This window comes from Carassius carassius, chromosome 12 (assembly GCF_963082965.1).
Source record: "Carassius carassius chromosome 12, fCarCar2.1, whole genome shotgun sequence".
NCBI lineage: Eukaryota > Metazoa > Chordata > Actinopteri > Cypriniformes > Cyprinidae > Carassius > Carassius carassius.
The window spans coordinates 11,909,038-11,921,348 of record NC_081766.1 but is presented as its reverse complement, the minus strand read 5'-3'; the positions used below and the strand labels follow the sequence as shown (position 1 = coordinate 11,921,348).

The following is a 12,311-nucleotide window of genomic DNA, read 5'->3' as shown; positions in this document are numbered from 1 at the left end:
TTATTTGATAAAAATTCAGTAAAAACAGTAATTGTCACACACCTGGACTCATTTTGTGTGTTTTTGCCCCTGTGACCCAGTTTCTGTCTTCCGTGTGTGGTTTGATTAGTTCCCAGGTGTGTCTAGTCATTTCCGCATGTGTTCCATGTCCCTGTTAATTTAGTCATGCCATCCACCTGTGTTTCCCCATTATCCCTTGTATAAAAGCCTTGTCCTTTCAGTTCTGTTTTGTCGGGTCTACTCGTTACTAGTTACTTGTCCACTTGTTACCTGTTACTTGCCACTTGCCACCTGTTATTTGCTACTTACCTTGCCTATGTTTGATTTAATAAATCCTTGTTTCGTTTATCCCTCGGCTCCGTGTTCCTTCCAGCAGCGTAAGCCGTGACAGTAATATTGTAAATTAGTATAACAATTTAATATAGCTGTTTTACATTTTAATATAAAAATATGATTTATTTATGTGATGGTAAAGCTTAATTTTCAGCAGCCATTACACCAGTCATCAGTGTCACATGATGCTACTAATGTCATTTTAATATGCAGATGGAGTGCTTAAGAAACATTTCTATCATTTTACATTAAAACTATTTTTTGAATGATAATGTTTGCAATTTCTAATAAAGCTACCAACAAACCTTTATAATGGCATGTAAAAAAAAAAACCTTTTGGAGAGTAGAACCCCTCTGTTCATTTTTTAGATGTGATCTCCTAAGACCTCCTCATCAATACTCACCTATGAATTACTAATGAAAGCATTCAGTGCTAAATGCATGAATTCATCAGTCATTCCACCAAGGAAAAGATTCAGTGGGTGTTGAACACCTGCTAATTATATTATCTGAGAAAACGCTCTTCACAGCTTTACCAGGTCTGACATCTTTCAAGACAGAATCAATGCATTTTGCCTTCATATACAGCCTTTTTAAATCCCTTCCCAGTGTGAATATTTAAGATGAGTTCCTCAGTATTTATTCATCGGATTGTGAAAAAACAAGAGACGTAATTAGATGCAGTCTTCGTCTTAAGCTTTGGCTTCTGCTGGGTAGAGAGCCAACAGTGTAGGGAGTCTCACAAAAGAGACTGACTTGGATGGCTTTCACACCGGAGACAGCTAAATAGCTGCTCTTGTGCCCCCTCCTCCACAGACTTTCTCTTTTTAAACCGAATGAGAGAAATGTGAATATTTCCTGTGGATTATGTCAGTCCTCTATGGTATTGATGGCTTTATTTTCTAATTTTAAAGGGTCTACATTCTGTGCTCTAAAAGGGCATGGCACTTTGATTGAAAATATCCAGGGAAGCCCAAATAAGAGAAAAAAAGAGAACCAATGCAAACATACACAAATGTAGGCCAAATCCCTCTCTCTCCAACTGTCCCCCCCCCTACATTTCCTTCCCCAATTACTCAGCAAAAGATAAGCTGTGGTGCAGGACCCTGTGGCTAGCTCATTAAAGTAGTTACACGAATCTGGGCAGCAGGGAACTTGCTTCAGGAGATGGCAGTATTAAGTGGGGTGACAATTTAAATGTCAATGTCAAGAAGGCAGTGGAAATTGGCACAGGCCACATGTATAATTAGCAATGGCTAGAGGCTTTAAACCTCCCCTTTTGCTCCTTTCAGTCCTGTTATTTTCTCTCTTCTTTTTGTTGCTCAGACCACCTCTGACTTGTGGTGACACTGCTGTCACAAAAGTGTGAGGCAAATTAATGCAAGTCTAAATGCCTGTCTTCTGATGACTCTTCACTTGCTTGTTGAAAGTGTGAAGACAGTATGAGTATTAGCAAGTGATTTGTTTCTACTAACAGGTCTGCTATAGCCAGACTTCTGGCTTGGTCCTTATTGTAAATAATTCTGGCCAAGAACCGCCCACAGGAAGTTTGACTGACATGTAAATATGCCAATTAGGGTTTGAGGTACTGTAACATTTTACAAAAAGTAACATTTGTTAACGTTAGCAAACTACATGAACTAACAATGAAACATAATTTGAAAGCATTTATTAATCTTAGTTAATGTCAACATTTTAAAAAATACATTATTAAAAGTTGTATCTTTTAATAGACATGGGTTAACACAAACAAACAATGAACAACTGTATTTTTTAAAACTAATGTTAAAGATAATAATGAATACTGTAATGATACTGTAATTAATGCATTAATTGATGGGGAATGTTTGTAAATTGTTAGCTGGTTTGTATTTATGTATCATGTTACCCCGTTTTTTTTTTTTTTTTACATGTATAAATTTCCATTTAATTTTTTGAGTTCATTCAGAATTAGGATCCATTATAGCATCAATCATAAATTTACTGATACTGTATATGCCTGCAGTCATTTTTGTATAAGACTTGAAACGGCCTCAGATATATCTGCTCATCCTTAAAACGACAACAACAAAAAACCTTCTCACTGTACATCACCAGTGCAGTTGTTACAAGTAAGACCTAACAAAGGTGCAGTGTTGTTCTTCTGAAGACCACATCAGCTGTCATACCTTTCAGGTGGATTTTATTTTCTGGGCTGTGCACTAAGACGGAGCTGACGGAATCCAGGCTGTCGTAGTTACTGCATCCAAGAGGCCCTGTTCTGGTCTCTGTTACCTAGGAAACAAGGAGATATTTTAATGCCTTATCATCGTTGAAATCATGCACCTGTTTGTTCCTCTTCAGAAGCGGTAGAGTGCGGAGCATATGCTGTTGTCTAAAACAAAGCAGAGCGCCTGTGCAATAAGCCAGAGTCAATATCTAAATGTCACCAAAGCCCATTTCAGCATGTCAGAGCTCTCCAAAAATGCTCACTTTGCAGAGCGCCATAGAAATAGTAAATTGACTCCAGTGTTAGGTCCCAATGCATTATTAATTTCAAATCAAGAGAGCAGTGAGCCATGTGCAGTGGTGCAGTTTTGTTAACAGACCCTAGTGTTAAATATAAGGAGACTTTTATGATTCTAAAATAATGTGTGTCTGACCTGGCATTTCAATTGCGACTTGGGATACTGGGCTTTTTCATTTTTATTATTATTATTATATATATATTTTTTTGCATGGCTGTATTTGTAAAATTAGTGTGTCATGACTAATCAATAATCAATTAATTAATGAAATGACACGCTTGTAGATAGGTGGATAAATATATTAACGTTTGACTTGATAATGTTTGATTCAGCGAATGCGTTTGAATAGGGTAATTTCAACTCACTAATCACTTCAACATGTTTGTTTTAATCAGTTCGTTGAAAAGAGCCTGTTCAAAAGAACAACTCATTCACAAACCTGACTGCTCACAAAAGCAGTAAATGTTGTAAATTGTCACAACAACATATTCTTTGTTTCAAATGGTGTGAAAAAAGTGCTTGCTATTACCTTATTAAAGGTTAAATTACAATTTGATGCCCTTCACAAATTTTAGCAAAGCTTACTGAGCTGTGCCCAATAAAAAACATGAATGTAATGAAAATGTTTGTGAGTGTAACAGGATATTATATCATAACCTAAGCTATTTCATACTGAAAGTACTACAAACACTTTATCATTGTTCATATGTGTACTATAGAGGCTATATAACTAGATGTCTTTTGTCAATAAAAAACAAGATTTAGTTGGTAATGCATTGGTAGTGCACTCTAATAGTGCAGAATTAAATTCTGTTTAAAAGGTAAGTTAGCTATGAATTCCATAACTATGTGTTCTGAATATGTCCTTAATGGATAATAATTCTAAAAATGCATGTATTTCTTGCATTCACAAAATGGTCTATGTTTAAAGCCTGTAAATGCTCTGAAATACCTGAAATATCTTCATATTTTACTAGCACAAATAGGGTTCTTTTGTAAAGGTTTTGTCCCACCGCTTGTGCAAGCTTGGTGCCGCCTGTGTTTTGACACCAGTTGTCACAAAATGTGTGAATTTACACATCATTGTCAGGTCTTTGTCTCAAAATGAAATGCTGTAGCTAATTCAACACTAATCCAAATGCAAAGGATTTGGGACCATGTCCTCATAATGCCTTAATCATTAGTTTGGATATGTCATTTCAAGGTTTTTTTTTTCTCAAATGAGTAACTTCTATTTATCTTTTTGTTGTTGTTTTTTTTGTCCATCTCTCTATTGGATTTTAAATATTCTTCTGTAGATGTTATGATGAATACTTATTTTTGGGTTTCTGATATGTTGCCAGGCTGTTTATATATGCAGCATTGAAGACAGTAGCACACTGCATTTTAGTAACTTGCCCAACACTCTCATTGATTAATGACAGCATGTTTTTTTTCCACATTAACTCTCTTTCTTATGTCACTATTCATGATCACGTGAATTTAAACATATCAATATCTTTAAATTGCCCTAATTATGCTATTTTTAAGGTTCCTAATATTGTTTTGGGAGTCTCCTACAATAGGTTAACATGCATGTAGGGTCAAAAACGCTTTCGTTTTCTCGATATTTGCATCTAATATTATCTAATTTTTCAACGATTCTCAAATGATTCATCCAAAGCCATTTTAAAATTCAGTCTCTCTTAACCCTCCTTTCCATGAGCCTACTCTGCTCTGATTGGTCAGAATATGTAAAGGAATATGTAAAGGAATGAATGTAATTTTTTTCTCTTTTTTTGTCTCCCTTTCAAATGGTTCATTATTGATAATGTGTCTGTTGCTCCCCTCTTTCCCTGTTTGTTTGTTGGTTTGGATGGATGGATATTGTTTTGTTAATAAAAAAAAAAAAGCAAGCATTTTGTGAATCCTGCATGGAACTCCCAGAGATTTCAGTAGCAGTAGTCTGTAAAATGACGAGAACACAAAAAAAGATTGGGGTTGTACTGCTGTGGTACAGTAAAAAAAAAAAAAACACTGATTCATTTCAGCCTCACCTTAGGGAAGGGAAAATAAAAATGAATTTACTTTCACAGCACCTTCTCGACATGATGTTAACCACATGAACAAGCTATACGGTGTTTGTGGGGGGGTCAAGTTGTTCGACGTAGAACATAGGTGGGTATTATGCAAATGTGTTACCCCCTGACATGTAGCCATTACAGAAGTGGGATTCAAATTATTGAGAATCAGAGTTGATTCTCTCTTTTGGGAGACAATAGCTTTATTTAATGTGCATTTTTGGCATCTTTGCAAATCGTTAACCTTCACATACAGCTACGAAATGAAATATTCAAAATGGCATTATAGGGGCACTTTAAAAAAACTTTATAATGTAAACTAACATTTGAAACATGGAGAGTCATCAACATTTATCATAATACGTACACATATATGCACGCTTTAGAATTCATTTATGAACTACTGTCTCTTTTCTGAAGTGTCGCACATATGCCCTCCTCTGAACCCCATCCCACTGCAGTATCTCATTAGATCATTTGTCATTTATGATTGCTTACTGCAGCTCAATTCCTATCATCCTAATAGGACTCCAGGCTGTTTTACTGTTTATGCATAAAACCAGACAGTCATCAATAGAAAAGTCTTCACGAAACCTGCATTCTTCATGAAGAAATCATTCCAATGATTTTTCTGAAGCATGAACAGCTCCTGTTGTTGCACTGATAGCAGTTTTCCCATACTTAGACTAACATAAACATAGGGAGAGAACTATGGTATAAACAGTGTCTTGTCTGTATGTAGGATACACAGTATGAATGAATAAATAAGTACAGCTAGCAATTCTATGCTAAACCTAACCAAATCTCAAACCAAGTCTACCTGTCACCCTGCTGTTTTTCCTCCCCTACTGTGTTTTATCAGCGGCACTTAATATTGACATCTATTCAAGGAATTATATCATACCTGAAAAAATAACCGGATAACACTAAAAAAACCCACATTTTCCACCCTGCCTCCTCAGAGAGTGTCATGTTTAGTTGTTGATCTTATATTAACTGGAGCTGTGTTTCCACGGCGTCTTCTACATGCTTTTCTTAAGGGCATAACATAGGAAATGAATGCCTGTGGTACAGTACTTTCCTCTACTTTTCTGTAATGTTTCGCATCATCCACAAGCCTTGAAAACTCCCACAGACCACAGAATGAAGCCCATTCTTTGTCAAGTGAGATGCTAGAGGAACGCATATCAAGTTGTCTCATTTGTCAAAATTGCCTCTGCCTCCGCTGTGGAAGGCACAGTTGGCTAAAGGCTGCAGATGCGCTCTGAAAGCAGTTTAAGAGTTCATGACATGTGACAGGATTTTAAGTGCCGATTCTGAGCTTTATTGATTTTGACAGCTGATGTTGATTATACGGTACAGTCAGGTCGCTTGACCAGTGCCAGCTATCTCGAGGAGGCTCTTGACATAAATGGTGCAGGGTTCTGAGCTCCCACCCTTAAATACTGGTGCTCATTTACATTCTGCGCTCAGCCAGAAAAAAATATATAGGATTCACTCTTACAAAAAAGTACAGTAGCAGTCAATACCATGTTAGTTTTATCATGATTAAATACTGTACTGTATATAATTGTTTAATTATGTATAATTATCACTATATTTGGGTACCACTGCATTTATATGGCACTCCAATCTTGTAAAATCAATCCAACAACTGACATGAACTATATGTTTTTGATTTTCACTAAAAAGAAGTGAAGACTGTTTAGTAATTGTAGTAAATGGTCACACTGTCTATTTTTGCTTCATTAAGAATTGGCCTACAGTAAGAGTCAATTGTTTGTTAATAATAGTAATAGTAATAATATTAAGAGAGAAAAAAAGCTCATAAAAGTCATTTGTTTGGTAATTGTAGTGAACTGGCTGTGTTGTATGTTTTCTATTTACTTTAAAAAAATATATATATATATACTGTATATAAAGAAACCGTTCATGAGAATTGTTTGTTTGACAATCATAGTAAATCGGTCACAATGTTGTTTTTTGATTAACTAATGAGAACTTGCTCACAAGAGTCATTTGTTTGGTAATGGTGGTCACATTGCATGTTTTTAATTCATTATTAAAATTTTGCTCATAATAGTCAATCGTATAGAAATCATTGTAGACTGATCACACTGTATTTATGTATTTATAAAAAAAAAAAAAAAAAAAAAAAAAAAAAAAAATGATTCTTGCTTATAAGAGACATATGTTCTGGAATCCAATTGGTTGGACTGTGCATAATACATTATTATTATTATAATTTTTATTTTGTTTACATTGGTCTCTACATTTATTTATAGCTGTAGATTTGGTGTTCACCACTGTGGTATTGCTGAATAGTTGTACAGGGAACACTGTCAGAGTATTTTAGTTCCTTCTGCATTGGCGGAAGAACACACACGCTAGAAAGATTGACAGAACCAAGTGTGGCTCGTTTCTGGGCTTCTGTGTAATGTAATAGTCTCTTTGATTTTCACTCAAATACCCTTTGGACAAGAGAGACATCCTTACATGTTCAAAGAAGTATCACCTTTAATGACATGTACCCAGTTTTTTAACATGTTCTTTACAATTATATGCTTCACATGTACTCTGCCATTGCTTTGGCTGTAACTCTGAGATCCGTGTCCTACACAGAGGTGACTGTTAATAGTATGTCATTATGACAAATGGATATATTACAGAGAGGGGCGAGAGTCATTCATGTCAAGTTGTAGACCTGAGCTGAATGGTAAACTTTATAAAATGGTGATATTGAATCTCCAAGGCAGTGTAAATGTTACCGTTAAGCCAACAGAATCTTGTTGATCTGTGAAGACCAGCTAATTTCAAGACTGTTTGTTCTTGCAAAATCTGATCACCGCTAACCCTGCCTTGGGATCTCAGGCTATTTTTGGTTTTAAGTGGTGTCTGATTGCATGAAGGCAAAGTGATGTCCCCCAGAAGTTGCTTCCTGGTGTGCTTCAGTGCTTCGTTTCTGAGTAGAGGGTGTAATTGATCATCCCTTATGGCATTATTGATGAGCCCGCTATAACCCACTTCTGCTGTAGTGCCCAATTCATCAGGCTGATTTGCACATAGGGTGTAGTAAGAAAGCAGTCAAAGGTGGGCCCTATAGCCCCGCAATGTCTAATTAGCTCCCTCCTGACAAACACACCTGGCAGGACAGACTGCTCCCTAAAGCGATGCGAGAGGGCTTTCTGAAAGCACTTCAGAGGTGTACACCAAAACAATTTCATTTCATATGATTTGACGAGGTCTTGTCTGTCACAAACTGCCCTTTGTAGTTGTCATGGACACTTTTCTCATGCACAAGCAGGATATTTTATAACATGTTTACAAAATGTTACATCTATGCTAATTTGAATAACGTGATGTATTTTGCAATCCCGATCCGAAGAGCTTCACATCAAGTGTGTATTTGCTGCATATAAATGCAGATGACTCTCTATGTCCATGGTCAAATTGAAATGAAATCGTACATTTTAAATTGAACTTCTCCATTGATATTGTGTATGACAAGCTCAGGCTAATGAAAAGCACATCGCAGGCCAAAGAGAAAGTCATTATCTTTCAACAGAGCCACGGTTCCAGTTCCTATGCCATTTTGCTTTCATTTCACACACTTTTTCGAGGCTGAAACTTTTTTTCGCAGGAATGAGTGTAGTGTGTAGAAACTTTGGCTTTGACAGTGTTTGACAGAGCTTAAAAATGGCATATTTCATTTTGACTAGCCAGTATTGGTGCGACTAACAAAATACAATCACATAGTGCATCAGAAATATTGCATGATCAGCTTTTGTGACATTGGTCATTGTGCTTTGGACTGATTGATTAAGAAATGTATGTAATTAGCTTACCATGTGAAGCAGTCTTTAAAAAAGTATAAAAAAGGTTGTACATGAATATAAAATATATCATCATCTTTTATCAAGTGAGAAATATGGTTTGAGAGAGTTAGAGAAAAAACTCCTACCCAAAATAAATATTTCTTAAATAAAACTGTAATTGTATGCAAGCAGGTACATATCTTGATTTAAAAGTCAATGATATTTGTCTCGGTTCAGCAGCATGATTTTATGCAGAGCTCCCTCTGAAGGAATCATGATGTTGCAGTAACCAGCATTTCTACTCCCACTCAGCAGCTGTGAGTTAGACTGAGAGCCACTTGACACATCATGTAAATGGCATTGCGACCTTAATTGCTGAAGATTTACCATGGCAACAATCAAACATCTCAAATGCCTAGAACAGTAAATGTACATACAAATCACATTGAGAAGCAGTAATCAGCATGAATAGAGAAACAACAGATATCTGGAAAACTTAAAAAAAGAAACCCATATTTATAGATCAAAGTAAAATCAAATGAATGATCCCTTGATAAAGATCCAACGTGCTTTCAGTGCCACCAACTGAACTTTTTAGCAAGAAGAAACAACATATAATTTTGCAGAATTGTGTCCACAAACACACTTTTTTTCTCAAATGAGTCTAGGTTGGATCAAACAGGAAGAAGCTGTGTCATCTGTTACCTTTATAGCAGATGTAGCGATCTGCAGGTGGTGGAGTCTTCGCAGGGTGCTCTCTCTATCTGTGAAGTATGATGCCGCCAACTGGTGCAAGATTTCCAGGGAGACCACGGAGCTATTCCCATTGCCCTCTGACTTTTTGCTCAACTTCTGTTTGTCCAAGAAGATCGTGAGTGACTCCTCTCCTTAGGAAGGAAGCAGAGAACAAAACCATTAGATAAAAGATATAAAGTCATCACATTTCCGAAGACAATGTTCAGCAAAATGACAGTGAGTTTTGCTTGTACTGTCAAAGTGTAGTAGTATATACCTTCTGTACAGTTGTTTGCCATGAACTGTGAGATGAGATTTTCAAGGATTTGTTAAATATAGATCACAGAAGGCGGAAAAGCAATAACGATTTTGAAAGAAGGAAAAAGGCACACGACGGAGTTTATGTCACGCTTCTGGCCTCTTAGTCTCCACTAGTGGTCTCACTTCCCCATAGGCACCTCACCGTAGGCACCACAATTCCCACATAGCCTTGTCCCTTCATCACAGTAATTGCACTCCTGTTAATTGCACTCAGGTGTCTTCACTTGATAGTCATTACCCTCCCTATATTAACCAGTCTTTTTCTGTTTGTCTGCATGGAGTCCTTTCTTTCCGTCACCCAGTTTTCTCGCCTTCCGAGTTCCTCGCCTTCCGAGTTCCTCACCTTCCGAGTTCCTCGTCTTCCGAGTTCCTCGTCTTCCGAGTTCCTGTTCCCGTTCCTGTTCCTATTCCTGTTTATTTGTTTGTTTGGATGGATTTTTGGTTTTGACCCCTGCTTGTTGATTTTGTATTTGGATTACCCATTAAAACCCCTTACTGTGATTGGATCTCTTGTCTCCTGCATTTCTCTGGGTTCCGATCGTAACAGAAGGACTCCATCAATGTCGAGATCCAGCGGTGTGGGACTTCATTCCCGTTCCCCAGCCAGTATGGTGGAGCGGAGGGTGAAATATTTAAAATTAACCACCGTCCGCCAAGAGGGCAATGAGGTGGGTGCCATGGCACAAATGTTCTGGTCCCTAGCTGAGGGGATGGGATATAATGATGCGGCCCTAAAGGACACTTTCAACACCGGGCTGGATGACCCGGTTCCTCGAATTTAAAGGGAGCAGTTGGATGCCTATAATTTCTGGGAGTTTGTATTTTATTTACAACATCGGTCTCCGTGGAATACCCCAGCCACACCTGTCTCTCCCGGTGGGATGGCCGATTCTAGACCGGGGTCTACAGACAGGAGGACCGCCAGCCCAGCACCACTGCACAAGATGGCCGTTAGCCCAGTGCCACAGCACAAGGTGGTCGCCAGTCCAGCGCTCGACTGATCCTGTCGTGGCCACGGAGGCCACCCTTAACTTGCTCATGTTCTCTGTTTCAGACTTGCCTAACCAGACTGGCTCTCCTGTGTCATCGATCCCACTGTGGTGGTCTTCTGCGCCGCCCAGGTGGCCCTCTGCCTCGACCACACGGATGTGGTGGTCTTCTGCGCCGACCGGGTGGGCTTCTGTCTCGACCACACGGATGTGGTGGTCTTCTGCACCGCCCTGGTGGGCTTCTGTCTCGACCGCACAGATGTGGTGGTCTTCTGCGCCGCCCTGGTGGGCTTCTGTCTCGACCGCATGGCTCCAATTCCACCTTGCTTCTCTCTGGATTCCTGCCATGTCGGTTCGGCCCTGGGCCACGGAACGTTATGTTCCTTCCTGGACTTGTGTTTTGTTTTTGTTTTTTGCTCTTCTTCTCTCTGTTTCCCTCTTTGGACCTGGCCCTCCGTCCCTCCCCCGATCCTCCGCCGGTCCACCTCCCTCCTGGGCTCCTTGTTTTTGTTTTTCTCTCTGTTTCCCTCTATGGACCTGACCCTCCGTCCCTCCCCCTGATCCTCCTCCGGTCCACCTCCCTCCTGGGCTCCTTGTTTTTGTTTTTGCACTTCTTGTCTCTGTTTCCCCATTTTACCTGGTCCTCCGTCCCTCCCCCTGGTCCTCCGCCGCTCCACCTCCCTTCTGGTCTCTGTGTTCCTTGGTCTCTTCTTGTCTTCAGGTGGAGCATCTGGTAGCTGCTCCGTGGAGGAGGGGGTAATGCCACGCTTCTGGTCTCTGTTTCCCTGAGTCTCCACTAGTGGTCTCACTTCCCCATAGGCACCTCACCGTAGGCACCACAATTCCCACATAGCCTTGTCCCTTCATCACAGTAATTGCACTCCTGTTAATTGCACTCAGGTGTCTTCACTTGATAGTCATTACCCTCCCTATATTAACCAGTCTTTTTCTGTTTGTCTGCATGGAGTCCTTTCTTTCCGTCACCCAGTTTCCTCGCCTTCCGAGTTCCTCGTCTTCCGAGTTCCTGTTCCCGTTCCTGTTCCTATTCCTGTTTAATTGTTTGTTTGTTTGTTTGGATGGATTTTTGGTTTTGACCCCTGCTTGTTGATTTCGTGTTTGGATTACCCATTAAAACCCCTCACTGCGATTGGATCTCTTGCCTCCTGCGTTTCTCTGGGTTCCGATTGTAACAGTTTATCCAAAAGGGAGGTGTTTATAACCACAGGTTTATTCTGAAGATCTTTAGATTTTTAATAGTAAATGCTATCTTTGATCAGAATCTAAGCCTAAAATTCAGATAAATATTCTTGTCTGGGTTAAGGAGCATCTTTTGTACTTGTATGTGTGGAGCCTGAATGGTGTTGTTCGTTTCAGTCTGATTAGTATGCATGCAACAGCACGGTTCCCCCATTTCCTTTGCTTTGAGTCGTTAATTACCAGCGTTCATTGTAGCTTTACCACTTCATTCGTCTCCCTGTCTTGGAAGTTTCACTTTATGCATCCACCAATAAATGACATCATAATTAGTGTTGGTAACATGCAACATTCTGC

At 39.1% G+C, this 12,311-nt stretch overlaps 1 protein-coding gene across 1 annotated transcript in view; it reads right to left on the bottom strand.

Annotated features, from left to right (window-relative positions):
* Positions 1 to 12,311, bottom strand: part of brinp2 (bone morphogenetic protein/retinoic acid inducible neural-specific 2) — a 78,226-nt gene that overhangs the window by 30,570 nt on the left and 35,345 nt on the right. The window contains exons 4-5 of the mRNA XM_059563471.1: positions 9,421 to 9,602; positions 2,502 to 2,607 (exon numbers count right to left, since the gene is read on the bottom strand). Coding sequence (XP_059419454.1) covers positions 2,502 to 2,607; positions 9,421 to 9,602 — 288 coding nt within the window. The remainder of the gene's footprint in view (positions 1 to 2,501; positions 2,608 to 9,420; positions 9,603 to 12,311) is intronic.